General features: G+C 44.4%; 1 protein-coding gene across 2 annotated transcripts in view; it reads right to left on the bottom strand.

Annotated features, from left to right (window-relative positions):
* Nucleotides 1-25,701, bottom strand: part of ARID4A (AT-rich interaction domain 4A) — a 77,571-nt gene that overhangs the window by 5,617 nt on the left and 46,253 nt on the right. The window contains exons 13-22 of one of the 2 annotated variants that reach the window (XR_014787976.1): nucleotides 24,189-24,283; nucleotides 23,944-24,041; nucleotides 19,903-20,131; nucleotides 17,952-18,196; nucleotides 8,994-9,191; nucleotides 8,187-8,271; nucleotides 7,171-7,372; nucleotides 6,872-6,934; nucleotides 4,871-5,992; nucleotides 2,475-2,914 (exon numbers count right to left, since the gene is read on the bottom strand). Coding sequence is in view for 1 of the 2 variants with exons in the window: in XM_084835691.1 (XP_084691817.1) it covers nucleotides 2,810-2,914; nucleotides 4,871-5,992; nucleotides 6,872-6,934; nucleotides 7,171-7,372; nucleotides 8,187-8,271; nucleotides 8,994-9,191; nucleotides 17,952-18,196; nucleotides 19,903-20,131; nucleotides 23,944-24,041; nucleotides 24,189-24,283 (2,442 nt within the window). In the remaining variant the exon portion in view is untranslated. The remainder of the gene's footprint in view (nucleotides 1-2,474; nucleotides 2,915-4,870; nucleotides 5,993-6,871; nucleotides 6,935-7,170; nucleotides 7,373-8,186; nucleotides 8,272-8,993; nucleotides 9,192-17,951; nucleotides 18,197-19,902; nucleotides 20,132-23,943; nucleotides 24,042-24,188; nucleotides 24,284-25,701) is intronic. The other variant, XM_084835691.1, reaches the window with a different exon arrangement.

Below are 25,701 nucleotides of genomic sequence, written 5' to 3'. Positions count from 1 at the left end.
CCTCTCTCTCCATCCCCCACCCATTCAAACGGCGATGCTGTGCACCAGACATGTCTGGAGGCCTTCTGGAGCTTCCCCTCCATGTCGTCCAAACAAGTCAGTCAGCAACCAGATCACCATGCAGGCAAATTCCTATAGGCTCATCCTTGGTCCTTGGATTAGGATGGATATTTTTTCTCGTCACAGAGAGTACTCCGCTCTACTCAGTGCTGCAAAATATCCCAGTACAGGTCCACACTGCTCTCTCGCTCTTGCCCACGCATTCAATCCCCCCGTCCACCCGGCACACTGCACCACTAGCCAATCAATTGCTTTTTGCCTCTTGGGATCCTCCATCACAGTTCATTGGCTGATTGCTCCTGTGTTCTCCTCTCCCTCCCAGCCACTAACAGCTGAGGAGCAGGGGTCTCCTAACTCCCCACCCCTAAACCCTTCTCCACAAATCACAGGAGACAGCCTACTACTAAAGCAAAACAACAACAACAAGACAAAGGTAGTGGCCCTGCTGAGAGTGAGCAGTGACTCTGGAGGGGGGGCAGAGAGAGAAGGGGGCAGAGGCAGAGAGAGGCAGAGAGAGAAGGGGGCAGAGGCAGAGAGAGAGAGAGAAGGGGGCAGAGGCAGAGAGAGAGAGAGAGAGAGAGAGAAGGGGGCAGAGGCAGAGAGAGAGAGAGACAAGGGGGCAGAGGCAGAGAGAGAGAGAGAGAGAAGGGGGCAGAGGCAGAGAGAGAGAGAGAGAAGGGGGCAGAGGCAGAGAGAGAGAGAGAGAGAAGGGGGCAGAGGCAGAGAGAGAGAGAAGGGGGCAGAGGCAGAGAGAGAGAGAAGGGGGCAGAGGCAGAGAGAGAGAGAAGGGGGCAGAGGCAGAGAGAGAGAGAAGGGGGCAGAGGCAGAGAGAGAGAGAAGGGGGCAGAGGCAGAGAGAGAGAGAAGGGGGCAGAGGCAGAGAGAGAGAGAAGGGGGCAGAGGCAGAGAGAGAGAGAGAGAGAGAAGGGGGCAGAGGCAGAGAGAGAGAGAGAGAGAGAAGGGGGCAGGGGCAGAGAGAGAGAGAGAGAGAGAAGGGGGCAGGGGCAGAGAGAGAGAGAGAGAAGGGGGCAGAGAGAGAGAGAGAGAAGGGGGCAGAGAGAGAGAGAGAGAAGGGGGCAGAGAGAGAGAGAGAGAAGGGGGCAGAGAGAGAGAGAAGGGGCAGAGGCAGAGAGAGAGAGAGAGAGAGAAGGGGGCGGAGGCAGAGAGAGAGAGAGAGAGAGAAGGGGGCAGAGGCAGAGAGAGAGAGAAGGGGGCAGAGGCAGAGAGAGAGAGAAGGGGGCAGAGGCAGAGAGAGAGAGAGAAGGGGGCAGAGGCAGAGAGAGAGAGAGAAGGGGGCAGAGGCAGAGAGAAGGGGGCAGAGGCAGAGAGAAGGGGGCAGAGGCAGAGAGAAGGGGGCAGAGGCAGAGAGAAGGGGGCAGAGGCAGAGAGAAGGGGGCAGAGGCAGAGAGAAGGGGGCAGAGGCAGAGAGAAGGGGGCAGAGGCAGAGAGAAGGGGGCAGAGGCAGAGAGAAGGGGGCAGAGGCAGAGAGAAGGGGGCAGAGGCAGAGAGAAGGGGGCAGAGAGAGTCACACGTGAGGTGACTGGAAGCCATCAGCGGCCCTCGGGCCTTGCAGTGAAGAACACTGCACCACATAGTGAGTTTATGGCTCAGTAAGATTTGAAGTGGGGACTTATTAGCTGATACTCTTTGCCACAATGCTAGCCCTCAGCATAGAGATTGTTTTTAATTCTGGATAGCGAGGATACCCTCCAAGGTTGCTGTCTTTGTGCCTGTTTATAAAAAGCTAATTTTATAGTAGGAATCACTGAGTTTTCTCCCAATTGTGTCTAAAAATGGATCTTTTGAGGTTGGGCGCAGGTAAGAACCAGCCAATAATATTAAGAACCTTCATACTCAAGCCGCAGTGCGGAGATTTGGAATTCCTCTGAGATATTGCTCTACAGTATTAAGAAAGTGGTTATTTAAACCTTTGTTATTAGCCAAATATAAACCTCTCTACCAACACTTTCAAAAAACAAACTACAGTCAGTACCAACACCACTGGATTTGTAGCCACTTTGCCAAGCCACATCTCCAAAAGCATGCAGGGATGTGGGACATCCTTTTTCACACTTCAGATTAGAATCCTCCCTTTGCCCAGAGGCAGGCAAGAGCCTATCTATGCTTGCAAAATGCAAGCTGTATTTACAGGCATAAAGTACACAATTCAACTGAGTGGAGGACATTTTCAGCGCAATCACTTACATTTCTTTCCCCAAAGAAAAAAAATCTATTGCAGGATGCCATACAATAATGACATATTTAAGATTAAATTCTGAGGTGTATCAGTGAAACTACAAATTTGCAAGTTCCTAGCTTTGGCCCCATTAGTGTGCAATCAAGTGTAGAAAGTATTTGTTGATGCATAATAAAATATTATACTTCCAAGAACTATTAACCAAAATAACAGTTCACCTTAAAATTAAAGGAGCTGCTTTTGGTTTTTCCCAGTCTTTTTCCAGGATGGCTATCCATGTTGTGGAGCAGCAGCCAAATCTAGACTTTCTATTTAGCACATTAAAAACTTAGGCAGGGACTGCGGAATTCCATCTTGAATATTTCCATTACTGCTGGTGGAAAGACACTATTTATCAGCTCCTGGACACAAAAGTATTTCTTCCTGGGAAAACAGTCAGGCCTCCATCAAATCAACAGAATGAAATCCACATCTCTGTAACCATGGCATACATGAGAAGGCTACGACTGATGAAGCAGGGCACAATTCCTTCTGAAAACAATTCAAAACATACCTGTCCCATTTTTCTCATTTTTGGCTACAGTGCTTGCTCGTTTGGGGGTACGCTTTTGCTTCTTTGCCAGTGAGCTACTGCTGTTGTCCCCAGGCCGTTTTTGACCTGAAAATAAAATGAAAGGTACCTTTTCATTTAATAATCTTTAGTTAGATTGATGGTGTAAATTGTCACCCAACTCTACAGCTGTGTCACACATAACGCTAAGCCATAGTTTATGTTAACCATGGCTTATTACTTTAGCCATGAATTGTCTTGCAGACAAGGAGACAACCACAGCTTATTTTCCCTATTTCTGGTTTGTTTCTCTCCCACACATTTTGCCAGCCTTCAGAGTGGGTTCATTTTTAGGCTGCTCTTGCTGGGCACTTGTGTTCCATGGAAGATAGCAGCGCAAGCAAAATAGGGCCAAGTCATCCTTCTGGGTTCAGACATCACAACGTACCATGGTTTAAACTAGCCAGACTTCATATGCTAACAATAAACCATGGCTTCTATTTATAGTAGCGGCATAGTTTGCTTGCGGGGATGGGCCTGGACACAATGACAAGCCAAATTTTAATAAAGCACACCACGGCTTAGCATCATGTGCGAACCAGGCCTACAAGTCGTAGGACTTGAAGGATCCGTGAAGATTCACCACTCCCAGGACACCCATAATGACAATTATGCAGGCCAAAGTAAGTGTGCCACAAGCTGACACAGAAGCCAGAAATAACTGTAGGACAGGGCATAATTTCAGAGATGTGCCCTAAGAGAAGGCCACAACAATTCACGGTGGCAGGAGGGGAAGTGGGAGGGGATGCAATGGAGTAGCCTTACGACTCCCAATTGGATGGGAGTGTGGGCAGGGCAGGGCAGGGCAGAGAAGCACACCCAATGTGCTCTCAAGGTGGGATGCTAATGATCATTATATGGAGAAGCCTGGATGGGAAGCAGTGGAGGAGAATAAAGAGGTGGCAGAATTCAACGATTTCATCCGCAACAACTGAAAAGTCTCCCCGATTATAGTTTCTTCTTCATGGTCTCCATTTACGAGTCCTTTACATGCTAGTAACAAAGGTGTGGGCACACTCGCAGGAACCCAAAGTTTGTAGAAGTACCAAAAAAAAAAAAAAAAAAAGCTTTAGGGAAAAACCCTTGGGGTGGGTGGACCACTCCAAACAGCCCAATGAAGACCAAGTGTGTTCAGGGGGCATGGAATGCTCGTTGCTGGGGAAAACCCCAGGCAAATGGAAAATGATGGGGCGGGGGTGTTGTGATTTCCCTGAATCCTGAACAGGGAGCACTTCATACTGCAACATTTTGTTGCGGGGCCTCCTTGTTCTTCATAATCCCCATGCCTGAGATAGCTCATCCCCTGTAGTTGCAACAACTGAAGCACAAGGAAATGAGGTTGTAATTAGATGCAAAGAAGGAGGAACATACACTATAGCTCTAAGGAAACACACTCATACAGTTCTTAATTCAGGAACAGACAGCTTAGCACTGAAGCCTCTAACAGCATCCCAGGCATCTATCTCAGGTGCACAGTTTACTGTAATTTGCTTATTGCTTTCCACAAACAGTAACAGAGATCCACACATGCTGGCAGCCCTTTGTGCTTGTACCAGGCCTCCAAAAGTTGGAGAGAGGTCAGGGTCAATCCCTTGATCTGGGAAGCTGAAGAGGGGAGCAAGGATGGTCATCACAGTTGTGCTGTGGAGGCACTCAAGCCCAGCATAACCGGGGTGATTATTCTTGGGGGCTGAAGCATATGACAGATCCCAGAACTCCTAGGGACAAATGCTGCTGCTGCCTTGCAAGATGCAGCTAATTTCAGTACTTTTACCACCACAAGTATTTTATTGTTAGCTGCCTTGGTGGGAAAAAATGAATAATTGAAACGTGAAAGATTCTGAGTCAGCCTTCACAATAGGGTTTGCTTTTGTCTCCCTCGTTCCTGATCCTTCGGTGATTTTGGAGCCACATTTTCAACATGTTCTGATTACCACAGAGGGCTAGAAATTCACTTTTTGTGGATTACGAAAATACGCTTTTTATTTAGAAGGTGGTACTTACCCTTCTCTCCAATCTCCCTTTCTGGAACAGCTATGCTACAATTGCTCGAAGTAGTACAAATGTCAAACCCATTGGCAGACTCACTCTCGCACAGACCTTCCTGAGACTCTTCAGCCACACTGTCCACTTCAATGGTGATGTCACTTTCACTCTTTATGCTCCGTGATTCGTCCTGACTGAGGGTTAGAGGTGAGGCCACAGAGAAGTTCGGTTGAACTACAGGAGGTAAGGCAAGTGGGTTTGAAGTGGGATTACTGGTGTCTTGTTTTTCTGCTACCATGTTTTCAGACCCACTCTTGTCTTTTTCATCAGGATCATCCAAGTCCACTTCATGGCAAAGGAGAGTCTCGGGCCCAATCTGAGGCATGGAATCATCTTCATCTTTCAGCGGGGTGTTGTGATTTCCCTCAGAAGAACTATCAAAATGCTCACCTCCCCGAACTTGAAGGCGTTGATCCGATTCTGCCACTAAAGATGGCATTTCCTCATTCTCGTTTCGGAGGGAGTCATCACCCTTACATTCTTCTATCCCAGAACATTCATTTGTCCTCCCCTCAGTCACAATATTTGGCACATCCATCTCATTCTCCAATCGCATCCGCTTATCTGGTGATGGTTGTTCCACTATTTTCCTTTTCAAAAGCTTTTTATCTTTCACACACAGATCTGTTTCATTCTCAGAAGTGGTGCTCAAACCTTTACTGTCCAAGGAAGACATATCTATTCTTTCACTTTCTGTGAGATGTTCACTTGTTGCTTCTTCCTGGTTTAGCTGTGTACTCTTTACATTCTCTAGGGAGGGGTCTCTTGTTCTGTTCCTCCGTCCTTTCCCTTTAGGTGATTTTTCCATCTCTCTCTTGATGTCTTCTACTTGGTCACTTTTGTTTACAAAAATCTGAACTACTTGTTCAGTCTCTTCAACTTCTAGTTTCAACACTTCTAATGGGTGAACTTGATTCCTGTCATTCTCTTTCAGCACATGCGAGATCTTTGAGATCTCTTCATCAGGTTTATCAACTGTTAGTTTCTCATCTTTTTCCAGTTCAGAATGGGCCAGAAAAAACTCTTCATTCATATTCTTTTCAGAAGCTTCATCTGCATCACTGTCAGATGAAACAGAGTCTACGAAAAACACACACCACAGAAGAAATAATCAAGCAAGGCACATGACTGCGGATAATATCTACAGAAATATTGTTCAAATGGAGCTAGAAAAAGTGGGCCAGAGAATGGTATCACTTGAATGTGTCTACTTTTACAGCAGAAAGCAACGCTCTTAATATTCCAAGTGTGTTTTGCTTTTAGCTCTCCAATAAAGGATAACACTTGTTGTCTGAAACACAAGAAGACCCACACAATTTTGTTCAGGAGGAGGAGGAAGAGATAGTAATAGCAGATCTTATAGCTGACTTCTTAAGACCACTTCTCACGCCACTTTTTTTTAACAGATACCAGAGCACAGCACACATGTGCACACCCCACTTCGTATACAAAAGGTGCATATGCATATAATCCACAGCGTCTCCCCCCTTGCTAGTGGTGATAAGAATATCATTCAGATATTCAGCTTCGACTTATATAAGTCCTGTATACCCAAATGGAATACCATTGCATTTTATCTGTTGGTGTCTGTATCGGGAGTACAAAAGTGTCTCATTAGAAGCAGTCCTTGGAAGAATCTCCTCATGTGACTGGGAGTGAACTGCATTATTTCACTATATTATGATGGGCTACAATAAGAAGTCATAGGAAGCAATGGATATTTATACCAGAAAAGACTCTGTTACTCATTGGCAACTAATCCAAAGCAAGTGACATTTTAGCTATTACTACTTTTAAGTGGCAAGTAAAAGCAATGTTTTGGCTTTCTCTCCACTGCAGATACTGCCCCATCTCTCCTCTGCCATAGCTCTAGGCTTCTTGCACTGTGCATCCCCTTCCTCTCCTCCCCTGATTTTGTAAAACATTTTCCCACAATTGATTAAAAAAACCTCTACTCACCATTTGAGCCTCTGTCAGAATCTAACATTCCTGAGCTACGTCTTGTTTGCCTGCGAGGCATTCCTAAAAATTAAAAGAAGAGTCTATTACACTGATAGGGAACAAGAACACTAAAAAGGAAACACTTTATACATCCTACAATGCTGTGCACGCGCACACGCACATCTGTCTCAACACAATATGCTTTACACTTGCTGATTTTCAAGAGAGAAAAAGCTTTTCACCCTAATGCACGTCATTAGTGGCTTGTGCAAATGAAAGGGTGCATGCCATGTATCCCGGCTCCAAACCAGAAGTACCTTCCGTCCCATTATGCAAGGGTGAGCAATCCGGCAGGCTGCTGCGTGCACCTCGGATTCCTGGTTTACTTTCACTGATAGTAGTTTTGGACAGACTACAAGACAGGTTTGATAGAAGAGTGGATTTCAGAGGAGGGCGTCCACGTTTTGCCTTTTGTTTCTCTTCTTCTTTCTTTTCATCTTTTTCACAGTCTTCTTTAGTCTGAACACAAAACACATACGGTCTTTTTAGGGGTGCCCACTGATCAAAATTTGATTCATGCCCTGATTTGATGAGCCAAATCGAGCTGTTTTCTGAATCAAGAGGGCTTTCTAGTTTTCAAAAAGGGATTTCCTTCCCCACCTTGGGAGTCTTGTTTTGAGACCATCTGAATGAAAATGACATACATAGAGGTGCCTCTAAATTAAAAATCTGCAAATTTTCAAAAGGCCAGGTGTAGGGGTTAGGGAGTTATGATGAATAAAAAAAAGTTTTAGGGTTTCCTTTTGTTTTCGGCTCAACTGACAGCACTGAAGTCACAGAAAATATAAGTGCCTCAGATACAGCCGAAAAAGCACAGTGAAAACACAGGAACTTCCTCCAATAAATTCCTTCTACATCCCTTCCAAAACCACACTGTTGGAAGTAAAAAGGAGAGAGCTGGTAATATTATTCCCTGGTTGGAAGCTAGAGCTGTAAATTGCAGAACTATAGCCCCTCTTCTCCACCCCTCCCCCGCATCCCCCAGTGTTTCTTAATACAGAGTGCTGGGCCAGAGTGGTATAAATTTTGAGTGACATGCTGTCTGTGTTTGTGACCCTCTGAATCGCTCATAAAGCTTTGGGAGCACCCAGTTTTATTTCAGAGCAATTCAGCTCGATTTGCCTGAACCAGATGGACACCCCTAGTCCTTTTACTGATGTGTAACATTTCCTGTTATCTCAAAACTTTGCAAAGAGTGATCAGGGAGGGAACAGACCATTTTTAAAGAAGTCGTTGAATGTGAAAAATAAAAATTATGAATAATGATACTTGCTTTTGCTTTTTTCTTTTGCTTCTTCTTTGGCACTCCCTTCTCTGCTGGCCAAATAATCCTATCAGCTTTCACCCATTCATCATACCTACAGGAAAAGCACACCACATGATAACTCTTCTTAACAACGGGTTTAGATTAAAGGCTACTGGTAAAAAGAGCCTTAACCTAGAATACAAAAGCCTTAACCATTCTAGATTGCAAACCTGAGGGCAAAGCCGAGTACCATACATTTAAAACCTTTTAAAGGCTAGTTAAGTGCCTAATAAATTGAATTTCCTAACTCACCCAGCATGTTGGTGATCATTTCACAACTTGATTACTTCAAGATGTAAACAAGGTTCATTTTCCCAAAACAAATAAACCTTCTGATAGTTTTCCTTTTCTTTATGAATACAGTTGTGGAGATTTTGACCACACCTTGATTTAAAATTTGGGTAGAGCTGGATAAAAACTGGTTGGGCAGGCCAGGTTTTGTCCATAAACTGCCACAGGGATATCACTGTGACTGTGGGGAGCAGCAAATCTCACCATGTGGGGGCACTTCCACAAGATGGTTTTCCTAAGTGCAAACTGAAAGGGAGTTGCAATATTCAGCTCCTAATATTGCCAAGGCAAAATGCAACTGTTTCAACAGTGCTTATGTTTGACCATTGACTGGAAGCAATCACATCAAAAGAAAAGGGGGGAGGGGAGGAGGAGTGTAGTAGGCATCTCTCTGCACCAGCCTCAGGTAGCCCACCTCAAACTTTAGAAGGCACTATAATGTAACTGACAAAGTCAGACTGAGGTTAACTTCCTTCTCCTTACCTTACATTCCAGCCATAGTAATGCACCAAATATAAAAGCTCTCCATCATCATTTTCTGTACTTTTAATGCTGGCTTCGTAAATCTTCTGCGTTTTTCCACGGCCATATTTTACTTTCACTTTGGTTCCTGTGAGACAAGGTTCTGTGTCTTCTTCACCCTCTTCTCCTTCCGATTCTCCCTGGTTTTCAAGTTCGTCCCTGCAGCAAAAAAGATACCAGGATGCAGACTAATCAGAGGCCAAATGCGGACAGCAGCTATGACCTTCACTCATGCGATGCTTTCATGGTGGCCTGCAGTACTGCCAACTCGCGCCTTGAAGAAGCATGACTCAGCAACTGAATCTTGACAAAACCTGCCCTCTCCAAGTAATAAATCTTTGATATGCCCCTAATCAATCCCACAGTGACACAGAGCGGTCAACGTTAAGCTCCCTAGTCAATCCCAATGCAAGTTGTGAACAACCTTTCATGACAATTATTTTAATTTGCTGCTGCAGTTTTCTAAAGTGGTTATCTTTAAGAAAAGGCTTTTCAGTCACCAGCACATCCTCATCTCCTTATATATGGTACCTCTAGCTAGATTTATTGTGGAAACTGAAGTTTAAAAGAAAACCCCCAAGAAAAAGACAGCATCTACCATAACTATTTGTTGGGCACATAGTCACTTCCATATAAGAAACTACATAAACAGGCATGCGTAATAAAATGTGCACATGCGTTTTGCCACAGGTACATGCCATGAAAACCCAGCTCCCATCAGGGCTTCCAGCTATATATACTTCCAGCAAAAAATAAGCTGGAGTGCATTTGTCACATGCGATGATGTACCTGCAGAGTATGCGCAATTCCAGACACAGAAGCGAAGGAGGCCCAAGACAGGACATTGCATAGTCGGAACATACCAGTGTTGTGCATATCTACATGCTACTGAAATTACTCAAGAGGCAGGCACAGTGAATTGTCTGGGAGCATCATTTGCTGCAGTGCTGCTGAATCTAGAACAGCCCTGGACCTGACTGATCCATGTGAAGCTGCTTTGTATCAGATCTCTCTCTCTCTCTCTCTCTCTATACCTCCCAATAGCCGAAGCTCTCTGGGCAGTTCACAAAAATTAAAACCAAACAACACACAATAAAACAATTTAAGATATATAGAACATTAAAACCACAATATAACAATACAACCACAATAAAACCTAGCAGCAGTGCAGGAGTTTAAAATACAGATTTAAAACAGCAAAGCTAAAAATTTAGAAAGCTAAACTAACTGGGACTGGCAGCCAGTGCAGCTGGAAAAGTACTGGTGTAATATGAGCTCGCAGGCCAGTCCCTGTTAACAATCTTGCTGCCCTATTTTGGACCAGCTGAAGTTTCCAGACCGTTTTCAAAGGCAGTCCCACGTATAACGCATTGCAGTAATCCAGACGAGAAGTTATCACAGCATGGATCACTGTAGCTAGGCTATCGCTGTCCAGATAAGGGCGTAGTTGGTATACCAGCCTAAGCTGATAAAAAGTGCTCCGTGCCATGTTCACCTGTGCCTCAAGTGACAGTTCTGGATCCAAGAGCACCCCCAAACTATGAACCTGATCCTTTAGGGGAGTGCAACCCCCTCCAGAACAGGTTGAATATCACCTAGCCGGGCAGACGAACCACCCACTAACAGTATCTCCGTCTTGTCTGGATTGAGTTTCAGTTTATTGGCCCTCATCCAGTCCATTACCGTGCCCAGGCACTGATTCAGAACAGCCACTGCCTCACCTGGTTTTGATGAGAAAGAGAGGTAGAGCTGGGTGTCATCTGCATATTGATGGCACCTCAGCCCACACCTCCGGATAACCTCCCCCAGCGGTTTCATGTAGATGTTAAACAGCATGGGGGATAAAACAGAGCCCTGTGGAACCCCATGGCACAATTGCCATGGCACAGAGCAATAATCCCTCAGCATCACCTTCTGGAATCAGCCATCCAAGTAGGAGCGGAACCACTGTAGTACAGTGCCTCCAACTCCTAACCCAGACAACCTATCCAGAAGGATACCATGGTCGATGGTATCGAAAGCCGCTGAGAGGTCCAGGAGAATCAACAGGGTCGCACTCCCCCTGTCCCTCTCCCAGCAGAGGTCATCCCACAGGGCGACCAAGGCAGTTTCAGGTCGCCCTGAAACCTCAGGCAAAACCAGGCCTGAAGCCCGATTGAAATGGATCTAGATAATCCGTTTCATTCAACAGTGCCTGGAGCTGTCCTACAACCACCCGCTCAAGCACCTTGCCCAGGAAGGGGATGTTGGCCACTGGCCTATATTTGTTAACATCCTCTGGGTCCAGGTTAGGCTTTTTCAGGAGTGGTCTAATTACCGCCTCTTTTAAAGCGGCAGGCACCACTCCCTCTCTCAAGGAGGAATTTACAACCTCCTGGACCCAGCCAGACATCCCCTCCTTGTTTGATTTAATAAGCCATGAAGGGCAAGGGTCAAGCACATAGGTGGTCGATTGGACTTGGCCAAGAACCTTGTCCGCATCCTCAGGCCTCAGTAACTGAAACTCATCCAATAAAACTGGACCAGACGGTGCTCTGAACGCCTCTACCAATGGAACTGCATTAATGGTGGTGTCCAATTCATGACGAATCTGAGCGACTTTATCCTCAAAGTGCCGCGCAAACTTGTCACAGTGTGCTACCGAGGGTTCCACCGTCTCTCTCCCTGGCCCAGAATGTAACAGGCCGCGAACCACTCAGAAAAGCTCCGCTGGACGACGCTGAGAAGATGCAATGCTGGTGGAAAAGAACTGTCTCTTTGCCACCCTCACCGCCACAGAGTAGGCTTGATAGTGGGCTCCGTCAATCAGCACTGTCTACTTGTGCCTGGCGGCAGCAGCTTACCAATATCTCAGTCCATGGTCTTTCAGAGCCCTGATCTACCACTGAATTATGCTCCCTCTTCCAAGACCAAGTTCCAAGATGGGAGTTTATTGCAAGCCCCATTTAAGAGCAAAGTACTCAGATTTTAGGAGGTAATGTTTCAGCATTAAAACATATTTCTTGCATCACTTCTTATTGTAATATACCAGATCAGAACTGGTAGGAAATATATAATTGCTTCATTTCTAAAAATTTCATATATGAAGTATTTTTATTGTGGCTTTTATTTCTCACATATACTTCCCTTTAAAGTTCTCTTGACTTCTCCCCCACTTTCAAAGATCTTGGTCCCAGTCTGTTCAATAACCTGCTTCCTTCATAATGCTTTTCTTGCCCTCTAACTGCCCATTCTCTTTGGACTGTAAAACTTTCTATGTCCATAGTACTCTGGGTGAAGGACTGGCTACGAAGGTGGTGCCAGCGCAAAAGATTTGGATTCTGGGACCACAGGCTATACTTCCTGGAAGATGGACTGTTGGCAAGGGACGGGTTGCACCTCACAAAAGCTGGGAAGAATGTGTTTGGCCACAGCATGAAGAACTTTATCAGAAGGGCTTTAAACTGAATCCTACGGGGAAGGGAGACGTAAAGTTGGGGGTAGCAATGAACGAAGGCCCAATGCACTGCAATGGAGAGAACAGCTCTAACAGCGCCCAATAACAGCCTTCACAAACATGTAGGAAGAAAGCCAGACTATGAAGCACATGGTCTTCGATGTCTATATACTAATGCCCAGAGTATGGGAAACAGACAGAATGAACTTGAACTCTTAATACAGGAGGGAAATTATGACTTGATAGGTATAACTGAGACTTGGTGGGATGACTCTCATGACTGGAATACAGCAATTGAAGGATATAACTTGTTCAGAAAGAACAGGAGGAACAGAAAGGGAGGTGGGGTTGCACTATATGTGAAAAATACATATCTCTGCACAGAAATACAGGAGGATGAGCTTGGTAGCCCCATTGAGAGCATCTGGATCAAAATAAATGCAGCAAATAATAAAAGGAACCTGGTGGTCAGAGTCCACTACTGGCCACCCAATCAAGGAGAAGATGAGGTTGAAACTTTTGAAAAGAAAATAGCCAATGTGTCAAGGAATCATGATGTAGTAGTAATGGGGGACTTCCCAGATATTTGTTGGGAGACAAATTCTGCAAAACATGGCCCCTCCAGGAAATTCCTGCCTTGTGTGGCGGATAACTTCCTCCTACAGAAAGTAAAGGAAGGAACTAGAGGATCGGCTATCCTTGACTTGATCCTAACCAACAGAGATGACTTAGTGGATACAGTAGCAGTTACAGGAACTCTGGGGGAAAGCGACCATGTTGTACTTGAGTTCTTGGTTCTAAGGGAAGCAAAAGCCGAGTGTAGCCAGATGCATACCCTAGATTTTAGGAAAGCCGATTTTAATAAACTCAGAACAATGATCAGTAAGGTCCCATGGCAGGCAACTCTAACGAGAAAAGGAGTCCAAGATGGGTGAGAGTTTTTAAAAAAGGAAATTCTCAAGGCACAATTACAAACAATTCCAACAAGAAGAAAAGGTAGAAGACAACAGAAGAAGCCAATGTGGCTTCACAAAAAACTTAAGAGATGACCAGAAAACAAAAAAGGACACATACAGGAAGTGGAAGGAAGGCCAAGTAACAAAGGAAGAGTACAGGCAGGTAGCATAGAATTGCAGGGATGGCGTCAGAAAGGCTAAAGCTGAGAACGTGCTGAGGTTAGCGAGGGATGCTAAAAGCAACAAAAAGGCTTTCTCCAGCTAAGTGCACAGTAAAAGACAGAGGAAAGAAATGGTGGTTCAGCTGTTAAATAAGGGTGGCAAAACGATAACAGATGACAAAGAAAAGGCAGAGGTGCTCAATTCCTACTTTGGCTCAGTCTTCTCCCAAAAGAGGGTCTATGACCCCTCCTGCCAAAGGCAAAGTACAGGCTGAAGGGGCAGGATTGCAGCTTGAGATTGATAGGCATACGGTCAAGGAACACCTAATCACTTTGAATGAGTTCCAATCTCCAGGGCCAGATGAACTGCATCCTAGAGTAACAAAGGAACTGGCAGAAGAACTCTCAGAACCACTGTCTATTCTCTTGGAGAAAACCATGGAGGACAGGTGAAGTGCCAGATGACTGGAGGAGGGCTAATGTTGTCCCTATCTTCAAAAAGGGTAAAAAGGGGGAACCTGGGAACTACACACCAGTCAGTCTGACATCAATTCCTGGGAAAATTCTGGAGGAGATGATAAAGCAATCCATCTGTAAGCACCTTGAAAACAATGCAATGATGACTCGAAGCCAACATGGATTTGTCAAGAACAAGTCCTGCCAAACGAATCTGATCTCATTTTTTGATCGAGTAACCTCCCTTGTGGACCATGGGAATGCTGTAGACATCATATACCTTGACTTCAGCAAAGTTTTCGACAAAGTGCCCCAGGATATCCTGATGAGCAAACTAGCACAAAGTGGGCTAGATGAGACAACGATCCAGTGGATCCACAGTTGGCTACAGAATCGGACTCAAAGAGTGCTTATCAGTGGGACCTTCTCAAACTGGGGAGAAGTAATGAGCAGCGTACCGCAGGGCTCAGTCCTGGGCCCAGTGCTCTTCAACATTTTTATGAATGACTTGGAGGAGGAGGTGCAGGGAATGCTGATCAGATTTGCAGATGACACAAAATTGGGCGGGATAGCTAATACCTTAGAAGACAGAAACAAAATTCAAAGTGATCTTGATAGACTGGAGCGCTGGGCAGAAAACAACAGAATGACATTTAATAGGGATAAATGCCAAGTTCTGCACCTAGGAAAAAGAAACCAAATGCACAGTTACAAGATGGGGGATATGTGGCTCAACAACACTACAAGTGAGAAGGATCTTGGAATTGTGGTAGATCATAAGCTGAATACGAGCCAACAATGTGATGTGGTTTCAAAAAAGGCAAATGGTCTTTTGGGCTGCATTAACAGAAGCATAGCTTCCAAATCCTGGGAAGCCCTAGTTCCCCTCTACTCAGCACTGGTTAGGCATCATCTGGAGTACTGTGTCCAGTTCTAGGCACCACATTTTATGAAGGATGCAGACCAACTGGAGAGGGTTCAGAGGAGGGCAACAAAGATGATCAGGGGACTGGAAACAAAGCCCTATGAAGAGAGACTGAAAGAACTGGGCATGTTTAGCCTTGAGAAGAGAAGACTGAGGGGAGATAGGATAGCACTCTTCAAGTACTTGAAAGGTTGTCACAGAGAGGAAGGCCAGGATCTCTTCTCAATCATCCCAGAGTGCAAGACAGAATAATGGGCTCAAGTGACAGGAAGCCAGATTCTGGCTGAACATCAGGAAACACTTCCTGACTGTTAAGAGCAATACGACAATGGAGCCAATGACCTAGGGAGGTGGTGGGCTCTCCCATACTTGAGGAATTCAAGACAAGGCTGGACAGCCACCTGTCAGGGATGCTCTGACTTAAATTCCTGCATTGAGCAGGGGGTTGGACTTGATGGCCTTGTAGGCCCCTCCCAACCCTACTATTCTATGATTCTGTGATTCCATTGCCCATCCAGATACCACATTGCAATTGTAGACAAGCAGTTATCACAGCATCCAAAGAATGCATTGGTATTAGGGCTACAACCCATTTAAATATATATTTAAAAAGAAGTTTTAGTCAATCAATCAAGAACATAAGAGCCATGCTGGATCAGAACAAAGGCCTATCTAGTCCAGCATTGTCTTCCCACAGTGGCCAACCAGATACCTCTGGGAAGACCAGAAGTAGGACATGAACGCAATAGCACCTTCCTGCTCATGTAACTCAACAGGACTTACTTTTAAGTTGATACGTATAGGATTGCACTGTAAAACAGCGAACTGGCAAAACATGTAAGTCTTAGCTAATACCTAAACTAGCATGGTAATGTAAAAGCTGCTGCTATTTCTGCTTCTAATAAACAGAGATTACATCCGACAGACCCAGTGAAAGCTTTATCTAAATACATCTACGGTACATGATTCGCATAATTTATTCCGCTCCCTGAAAATCTGAAGAATCTGGTTTTCCAGGTTTGGGTTATGTTATCTGCTTTCCTTCAAATTAGGAGTCTCTACCAAAAGGCTGAGCAACAATAGCCTGGGGCACAGAGTTTAAAGGAGAAGGAAATCTATACAGGAATGAAGCCGCAACTGGAGTTGGATGAAGCAGAACTTGGGGTGTAACCATTTTTGCGGTTACAGTGAAGTTGGGGAACTTTTTTTTTGTCCAGGGCCACATTCCTTTGGGACTAATGTTCTGGGGGCTGCACGCTGGCAGTGGGCGTGTCTAAAACCAGCAGTGGGTGGGGCCAGCTATATTTCTCCCCTGCCCCACAGGCTGCCAGGGAAGGAATAGATTACTCTTGCCAGAGTTCTGAACTGACCGCTTGCAGAGCTTTTGAAATTCAGCCAAGGGCTGCAGTTGCCCATCCCTGTGTTAGAGGGACAACTTACGAGAAGGTCAGGCAGGCACTGAAAGCTTGTGTGATGTAGCTGCTAAGAGCATAACCCAGGAAGTATACAGCTCAAATCTCACCTCAGCCATGGACTCAGAAAGTAGCCTTAGGGAAGCCACTCTTTCAACCTCTTCCACCACCCCCCCCCCCCCCGGTAACATGGGGATAATAATGACTTCACTTAAGAGAATCCTCCTCATAAATATATTACTGACATACCAGGAGCACTTTGAAAATGTGTGATATAAAAGCCAAGTATAATCCTGCATAGTAGCTATACCTCTCTGTTCTGAAAATGGTTCTTTCTGGCAGGATTGATGAACGGTTGTGTTCAAGCACAAATCACACGGTCAGAGGTTACCTTGGTTAGGAAAGGTGTGAGTTCTTCATGAACAGAGGGGGGAAATGCTAAGGTTGTTTTTAAAAATCCCAAGACTTCTGTGTTGCCTTGGAGTGAAGTCCAGATTTTAGATTCTGGTTAATGTAAAGCTGCATGGCCATGTATTTATTTTGCCAAAGGAGGAAGGACAGGCATTTGTGTCAAGCAGAGCATTGAAAACACAGCCTCCCAGCAATTTGAGCTTTCAGACACTGGGATGGTTCAGACGTAACACTAAACCATATGAGAATGAGCCTAGCCTCTTCCCTCAGCTCATATGCTCCCACTCTGGCATGGCCATGAGAAGTTTGAAACATAAGAAGAGCCCTGCTAGATCAGACCAACAGCCCACCTCATCCAGATTCTGTTCACACAGTGACCAACTAGCTGCCTGTGGGAAACCCATTAAGTAGGACATTAGGGCAATAGCCCCCTCCCCAGCAATTGGTGTCCATAGGCATACTGCCCGATACTGGAGGTAGCATATAACCATCAGGACTAGTAGCCATGGATGGCTTTATCCTCCATGAATTTGTCTAATCCCCCTTTAAAGCCATCCAAATTGGTGGCAGTCACTACATCTTGAGGTAGCGAATTCCATAGTTCGACAAAGTGCTTTGTGGAGAAGCCCTTCCTTTGATCTGTCCTGAAGCTCCCACCAGTCAGCTTCATGGAATTAATTGAAAACGTCATTGGAAGTTTTCACTTCTGTTTAGACTGACTTGCCATATTATCCAACCCTGGACAAACTGTGGTTAATCTTATGAAGCTGGTGGTTTTCACTGACCATAGTTAATATTAACTACAATTTAGGGTTCGGACAACATGAAACGCTGCAATTAATCTAAAGTGGAAGCTTCCAACCTACTTGTTGTGGCTGCACCTGAGGAAGGGAGGAGCATGCAGGCCAGAAGATCTGGGCTCACCATGGTTTAGCATTATGTCCAAGCTCTTCTCAACAACTAGGAGGATTAGACTCACAATTTGAAGAGAACAAATTTCATATAGGTCTAGTTTGGTTCTGACCCCACCCCAAAATTGCACTTTCTCCCTCATATTAACATAAATTAAGTGTCATTTTCACAAACTGTCCAATTTCAAGCCTTTTACATTCAGCAGCATATGCTGCAGCACCAGAGAGAAAAAATAAGAATTTTTTCTTGCCTTCTCTCCTCCTCTTCATCTGACTCCCTGTCAGAGTCTTCTTCCTGTTTTGCTTTCTTTTCCTTTTGCTTTGGTGTGGTCCTTCTGCTTCCAAGTGCCATCTCATTTTCCCTCTTTTCTGCATTATTGGGCATTTCCTCTATGTCTTTGTTCTCCTTGTTGCTGTCTTTTAGTTTGTCCTGCATTTTATCATCTTCACTTTCTTTTTTAGCAACAGCAACATCCCGGACAGGTCTCCTTCGTCCCTATGATGGGGGAGGGAGGGAGATAAACATGCTATTTAAGATGCATTGCTGCCTTCCAGGCAGCAGGATTACACAATGCAACACTGTGGTATTAGGTTAAAGCTTATTCTTGACCAATGGGATTTCAGAGAAAGTCATGCAGAAGTAGAATGCTTCTCTACTGTGGAACGCTAGCATCACAGCTTTCCTATTAGAGATCTAAAAATGTGAATTTTGTTACTGCATAGCCAAGGTAATCAGGAATAGATGCAGTCAGGAAAAACCAGGAGGAGCAACACAGTTAAGAAAGGAAATAAACTGCCAGGCTGTCCAAGAAGGAACAGAGAAGCACAAGTATGCTCCCGTTGCTCTCCAGGCAGATATTTCAGCCCTTCCCCTGCTGAGAGAAGGGTAGTTTGGCTGTGCTACTGAGAGTGCCAGGCAATTCAGGCTCAGGCAAAGGTTGCAAACCCCCTTTTAACCCTTTCCTTGATGAATTCCATATGAACTAGGACTGCAGACTGTAACTGATTAATCAATTCAATTTGAGTAAAAATGTGTTTAAAGTACCTAAAAATACATCCTGATTAAATCAGGCAACAGTTTCTATGATTAAAAACTTAACTAAGTACTTCTAAAAACTGGACATGGCAGGCACTATCTTAGAAGAGACATTCTCTGCTGTGTAAGAGTAAAGGGGGAATGCTTCTTCTATGATGGTGTCTGTTGCAACATATACATGCACATCTAGAAACAGAAAGAAGTTTTCCTTCAAAACTCCTGTTTTAGTAACGTGCAAATTAGTGGAGACCTAAACCAATGAATGCTATTTGACAGCCCTAGTATGAAACACCAAAGACACCCCCACTCCCCAAAATGGAAGCCACACAGATGTATGTGGTTCCCAACATGTTTCGAGGCAAACTCTTTACGAAAAGAAAATTTCTGTACACACATACAAAGTTATCCACTCTATAAGACAACACCTCTGACAGGAGAGGTACAGGAAAAAAGGGATAAATGTGAGCAAATGTATTTACATGTATCTTTTATTCATTCTGCTTTGGAATGTAAACTCAGAGGTTAAGTTCAAGGTTTCAGGGAAAAAGTAGGTTTTGAGATGGATTCAGAGGAACACAAAAAGATGGAATCACACAAGTGTTCAAGGAGTGACTTCGAGGTACGGAGGAAGCTAAGGAGATGCCCTTCCGCTTACTTCTTCGATTCAGCAGACACTTCCAGGAACAGAAGGGAGGTAATTTTGCCATTTTTCTTTTCTTTTGTAGCTTCCTACGCTACACCCCACATGGCTCAGGGATGGTCCTCTAACCATCTGGAGCAAGTTTTGTGGTGTGCAGGGAGCTGGAACCCTTACCCCAGTTCACATAAACTTCCACTGGAGAGCCTCCCATGAGTGGTAACAACCCTTTGATTTTATGCTGCTTCACATCTGACTGAACGGTTTCTTGTTCTTTTTTCGAAATTTATTTTTTTGCTTTTATTCTGAGAACATGTTATAGGGCAGCTGAAATGTATTGATAATAAAATAAAATGTTAAAAGGGTGGGATAAGCCCATGGACAGCTCAGGAGGGATGGACAATGAATGCATTAGTGCCTGATGCAGATGCAAAGCTAATGGAAGGATTTCAGGACAGGCATTGGACAGTCTGAATTATGAGAGAAGTGAATGATTTCAACAGCAGATGACATTTTAAGAAGTGCTTACCCTTGGAGACATGTGTTCAATTTCTTCCTTTTCACTCTCACTGCTACAGTCATTTTCTTCCACCTCATTCTGAACCTCTACGGGGGACATATCTGGCTCTGCTTTTACACTTTCCTCCATTGGCTCTTCCTGTTTCTGTAGTACTTCTATTATTTTTGGTTCATTGTGGTGAATGGTTCTAAACTGAATGTTTGCAGAGCGGCAGTATTCTTCAAAACCATAAAGATACCTAAAGATTTTTGAAAAGGCATATTTATTGGTTCTGGTGACAAAAAAAAGCTCTTCCCATCATCTTGGCAGTACACGGGGAGAATACACACTTTAAAACCCCCAAAATCTACCATAGCTCAGATAACATTGTGATCCACAGAACAATTCCTGGCTCCATTTCTAGCACCAGCCCCACCCCATGAACACACTCCCCTTCTCCTTTTCATAGGCAGTGGGAAGGTTTTTCCCTTCTTTCCCTCCTCTCTGTTTCTCAGTGTATCAGGAAGGTAATGTGCCACAATGTGTGTATGTGTTGGGGGGGGGGGGGACCACGGGAAATGCAGCTTATTAATTCTGGCTGCTGTCAACTGGCTTGCTATTTTGTTTAATTATATTATGTTTGCTGTTTTAAGTTGTTACCCACCAGTAGTGAGATTCCCTATCACTAGTGCCTATTCCGTCTCCTCCACCCCATCCACAAATCCTGATTTTCACATTTCTTTGAATCTACACGAGGGAGCAATTATATGGCCCCTAGACAGAGTCTGGGAGGCCGTAGGACAGTTCAGACCGCTGGATCTGAAGCCCAAGGCAGCTCTCCAACCTCAGACCCAGGAATCCAAGCTCCCCACCCCTTGTAGCCAGCATGGAGAGAACCATGCCGGCTGTCTCTACAAGCTCGCAAATGTGAGCTCCAACAGGAAGGAAAGAGAGCAGTTCTGTGACTGGGGAGGAGACCATGGCAGCCAGCTTACAAAGAACCCTCTGGTCACCCCAGCCTCCCACTCCCTCCCTGCAGAGCCCCATCTAGTCTTCATGCTCCTCCCGCCCTGCATAGGATGCCTGTTAGCCTCAGAGTTCAGAGGCTGACAGGAATCCGCATAGGACTGCGGCCTTAGTCTGAGTATAAAGAACAATATTGTTTAGGAACCTGGAATGTAATCAATGAATCAAGTTAAGCTGCAGGTGGTCAAACATGAGATGGCAAGATTGAACATCGACATCTTGGGAATCAGCGAACTAAAATGGACAGGCATGGGCGAATTTAATTCAGGTGACCATCATATCTACTATTGTGGGCAAGAATCCCTTAGAAGAAATGGAGTAGCACTCATAGTCAACAAAAGGGTGGGAAAAGCAGTACTGGGGTACAATCTCAAAAACGATAGAATGATCTCAGTACGAATCCAAGGCAAACCATTCAACATCACAGTCATTCAAGTCTATGCCCCAACCACTGAGGCCAAAGAAGCTGAGATTGATCAGTTCTATGAAGACCTACAAAACCTAGAACTAACACCCAAAAAAGATGTCCTCTTCATCATAGGGGATTGGAATGCTAAAGTAGGAAGTCAAGAAATAACCGGGATAACAGGCAAGCATGGCTTTGGTGTACAAAATGAAGCAGGACAAAGGCTAATAGAGTTTTGCCAAGAGACCACGCTGATCATATCAAACACTCTTTTCCAACAGCACAAGAGGCGACTCTACACATGGACATCACCAGATGGTCAATATCGAAATCAGATTGATTATGTCCTTTGCAGCCAAAGATGGAGAAGCTCTATACATTCAGTCAAAACAAGACCTGGAGCTGACTGTGGCTCAGATCATGAGCTGCTTCTTGCAAAATTTCAGTTTAAATTGAAGAACATAGGGAAAACCACTAAACCATTCGGGTATGACCTAAATCATATCCCTTATGAATATACAGTGGAGGTGAGGAATAGATTTCAGGGATTAAACCTGATAGAGTGCCTGAGGAACTATGGACGGAGGTCCGTAACATTGTTCAGGCGGCAGCAACTCAATCCATCCCAAAGAAAAAGAAATGCAAGAAAGCCAAGTGGCTGTCTGAGGAGGCTTTACAAGTAGCTGAAGAAAGAAAGGAAGCGAAAAGCAAGGGAGAAAGGGGAAGATATACCCAACTGAATGCAGAGTTCCAGAGAATAGCAAGGAGAGACAAGAAGGCCTTCTTAAATGAACAATGCAAAGAAATCGAGGAAAACAACAGAATGGGAAAGACTAGAGATCTCTTCAAGAAAATCGGAGATCTCAAGGGAACGTTTTGTGCAAAGACGGGCATGATAAAGGGCAAAGAAGGCAGGGACATAACAGAAGCAGATGAGAATAAGAAGAGGTGGAAAGAATACACAGAAGAACTATACAGGAAAGATCTGAATGTCCCTGATAGCCATGATAGTGCGGTCACTGAACTTGACTTCACTCTCGAGGATGTCCGGCTCAAGTGGGCCTTAGGAAGCATTAGTAACAACAAAGCTAGCGGAGATGACAGTATTCCAGCTGAGCTATTTAAGATCCTAAAAGATGATGCTGTTAAAGTGCTGCACTCAATATGCCAACAAATTTGGAACACTCAACAGTGGCCGCAAGACTGGAAAAGGTCAGTTTACATTCCAATTCCAAAGAAGGGCAACGCCAAAGAGTGTTCAAACTACCGCACAATTGCGCTCATTTCACATGCCAGCAAGGTGATGCTCAAAATCCTACAAGCTAGGCTTCAGCAGTATGCGAACCGAGAACTACCGGAAGTACAAGCTGTGTTTCGAAGAGGCAGAGGAACTAGAGATCAAATCGCCAACGTTCGCTGGATCATGGAGAAAGCAAGAGAATTCCAGAAAAACGTCTATTTCTGCTTCATTGACTACGCTAAAGCCTTTGATTGTGTGGATCACAACAAACTGTGGCAAATTCTTAAAGTGATGGGAATACCAGACCACCTTACCTGTCTCCTGAGAAACCTGTACGAGGGTCAAGAAGCAACAGTAAGAACCAGACATGGAACAACCGATTGGTTCCAAATTGGGAAAGGAGTACGACAAGGCTGCATATTGTCACCCTGCTTATTTAACTTATATGCAGAGTACATCATGAGAAACGCCGGGTTGGATGAATCACAGGTCGGAATTAAGATTGCTGGGAGAATTATCAACAACCTCAGATACGCAGACGATACCACCCTAATGGCAGAAAGTGAAGAGGATCTAAAGAGCCTCTTGTTGAGGGTGAAAGAGGAGAGTGCAAAAGCTGGTTTGAAACTCAACATTAAAAAAACGAAGATCATGGCATGTGGCCCCATCACTTCCTGGCATATAGAAGGGGAAGAAATGGAAGCAGTGACAGATTTTATTTTCTTGGGCTCCAAGATCACCGCAGACGGCGACTGTAGCCATGAAATTAAAAGACGCTTGCTCCTTGGGAGGAAAGCTATGGCACACCTAGACAGCGTAGTAAGAAGCAGAGACATCACCTTGCCGACAAAGGTCCGTCTAATCAAAGCTATGGTTTTCCCAGTAGTAATGTATGGCTGTGAGAGCTGGACTATATGGAAGGCTGAGTGCCGAAGAATTGATGCTTTCAAACGGTGGTGCTGGAGAAGACTCTTACGAGTCCCCTGGACTGCAAGGAGGTCCAATCAGTCAATCCTAAAGGAAATCAACCCTGACTGCTCATTGGAAGGACAGATACTGAAGCTGAAATATTTTGGCCACCTAATGCGAAGAGAAAACTCTCTGGAAAAGACCCTGATGCTGGGAAAGACTGAAGGCAAAAGGAGAAGGGGACGGCAGAGGATGAGATGGCTAGACAGCATCACCGATGCAATGAATATGAACTTGAGCACGCTCCGGGAGAGAGCGCAGGACAGGAAGGCCTGGTGTGCTATGGTCCATGGGGTCACGAAGAGTCGGACATGACTGAACGACTGAACAACAACAACACTGAAAAAACAGCTTGCTGACAAAATCTACACAGAGGCTCTTGTCCTGTAGGTAGCACACCATAGTTTAAATATGAAAAGAGAGTGCTTACTTTCTATAAGCAGTTTTTACATTGTAGGAAGCAGCCGAGTTTAAAATAGGAATGCCAAGGTCCATATAAATTTGCTTCCATACAGCTCCACTATCAATCTGCAGGGAATAGGGAAAAGGAGAGAAATTTTAGTTGTTAACATGTTGTAACATTCCTTGCAACATTACTAACAAAAATTTTAAGTTAGCCTGAAATTAAACAACATCTGCGCAGGCTAGCATCACACTTACAAATGTCACACTTACATTGTCACACCCACCCTGCTGATATACCAGTCTGAAAAGTTTGAAGAGGTTAAGATCCTTATAGCCCAGAACAGGTGGTTTATTGATAGGCGTTCCTAAGTAATATTAAAAAAAGAGAGAGGACAAATTAAAAAGCATAACTATGTAAGCGTTGCACTTTTACCCTTTAGCTCAGACTAACACACGTACATGCATTTCAGCAAGCCTGTAAACAGCCACTTGCCTGATGCCTGTGCAATGATGTCCTCCAGGCAACTCGGCAGTGAAACTTTACTAAAGCCGATCCTGTTTTGTTTTTGTTTTTTCCTTTTCGACCACAACAGGTCGAAAACCACAGATGTGGGCTAGTGAAAATTTTTGTTGGCTAATAACTTCGACATATTTGCATGGCTGCATTGCAGGTTTCTGCTTCTAATTGCTTAGCCCTAAGATGCATCTTAAAACATAGATATTCTTACTTGTGCTTACCTGCTTTGGTGAAAGATATCATTTTAAATAGGATACAGAAATGTTTGGAGATGCGGATGTCCCAGGTAAATGTCACTGTTATAAGTAATGGGAATTCCAACATCTTCTCCTCTTCCAGAATGTGGAGAAGATGTTGGATCAATAATCTTTTAGCTAATTGATTAGAACAATCTAATCGTTTTATTAGCAATTTGATATAATCCTTTTTTTTTTGCATACAAAGCAGCAGCATAAAAATAGAAGGAAAGAAACAGCATTAAAAGCTTAAATCATACCCCCTTTCCACACAAGTAATTATTCTCAATCCAGGAATTATTACAGAAAATAAAAATAATAAAATTTCCCCATGAAGTCAGCCACCCTCAAATATGTGTGTGTTATGAGAATTATTAGAAATCTGGTGGAAGTTGATGGGTTACCAGTAATTCTGAACCAGTAAGAACCAGAGAAAAGTGTCAGAAAATTCAGACATTTACCAATGAAGATCAAAGTATCTCCAGATGTCACTCTCATTTCCGGCCCTCTCCTTTCTATCATTTACCAGTAAAGAGCTTCAAAAGCAAGCACTCCTTATACAGATTCTTACGCTTGTAAAAAGAGATCTTGCTAGGTAGTTACTCTATGTTTTGATACCCATGACAACAGATTAATATATGAACATATAGTCAGCTGCCTTGTACCAAGGTCAGACCATATAGGCACAGCAGTGTCTACTCTGGTTGGCATCAGTTCTCCTGAGCCACAGACAAGGGGTTTCCAGCCCTGCTAGAGTTCTTTTTTTCAAAAACGTGACAGATTAGGGATTGAACCTTATTGAGCCTTGGTGAGACACAGGCTGCAATGTGCACAGAACACAGTGACCAGACAGACAGAATCAGTCACTGGGAGCATTACACCAGGATGCTATTCTTGCTTTCTATAACCTTCTGAGATGCTGCTATAAATATACATTCCACTAAACGAAAAGGCCCCATGTACCTAAGCAAGTGCTTCTCCTCACAAATGCTGCTTTAATGCTTTATTATGACACACACATTTTGTATTC

The sequence above is a fragment of the Heloderma suspectum genome, chromosome 1 (assembly GCF_057233095.1).
Source record: "Heloderma suspectum isolate Gila_16-S chromosome 1, 16-S_ref, whole genome shotgun sequence".
NCBI classification, from domain to species: Eukaryota; Metazoa; Chordata; class Lepidosauria; order Squamata; family Helodermatidae; genus Heloderma; species Heloderma suspectum.
Note: the sequence above shows the minus strand (reverse complement) of the source record. Positions and strands in the feature narration are given on the sequence as shown.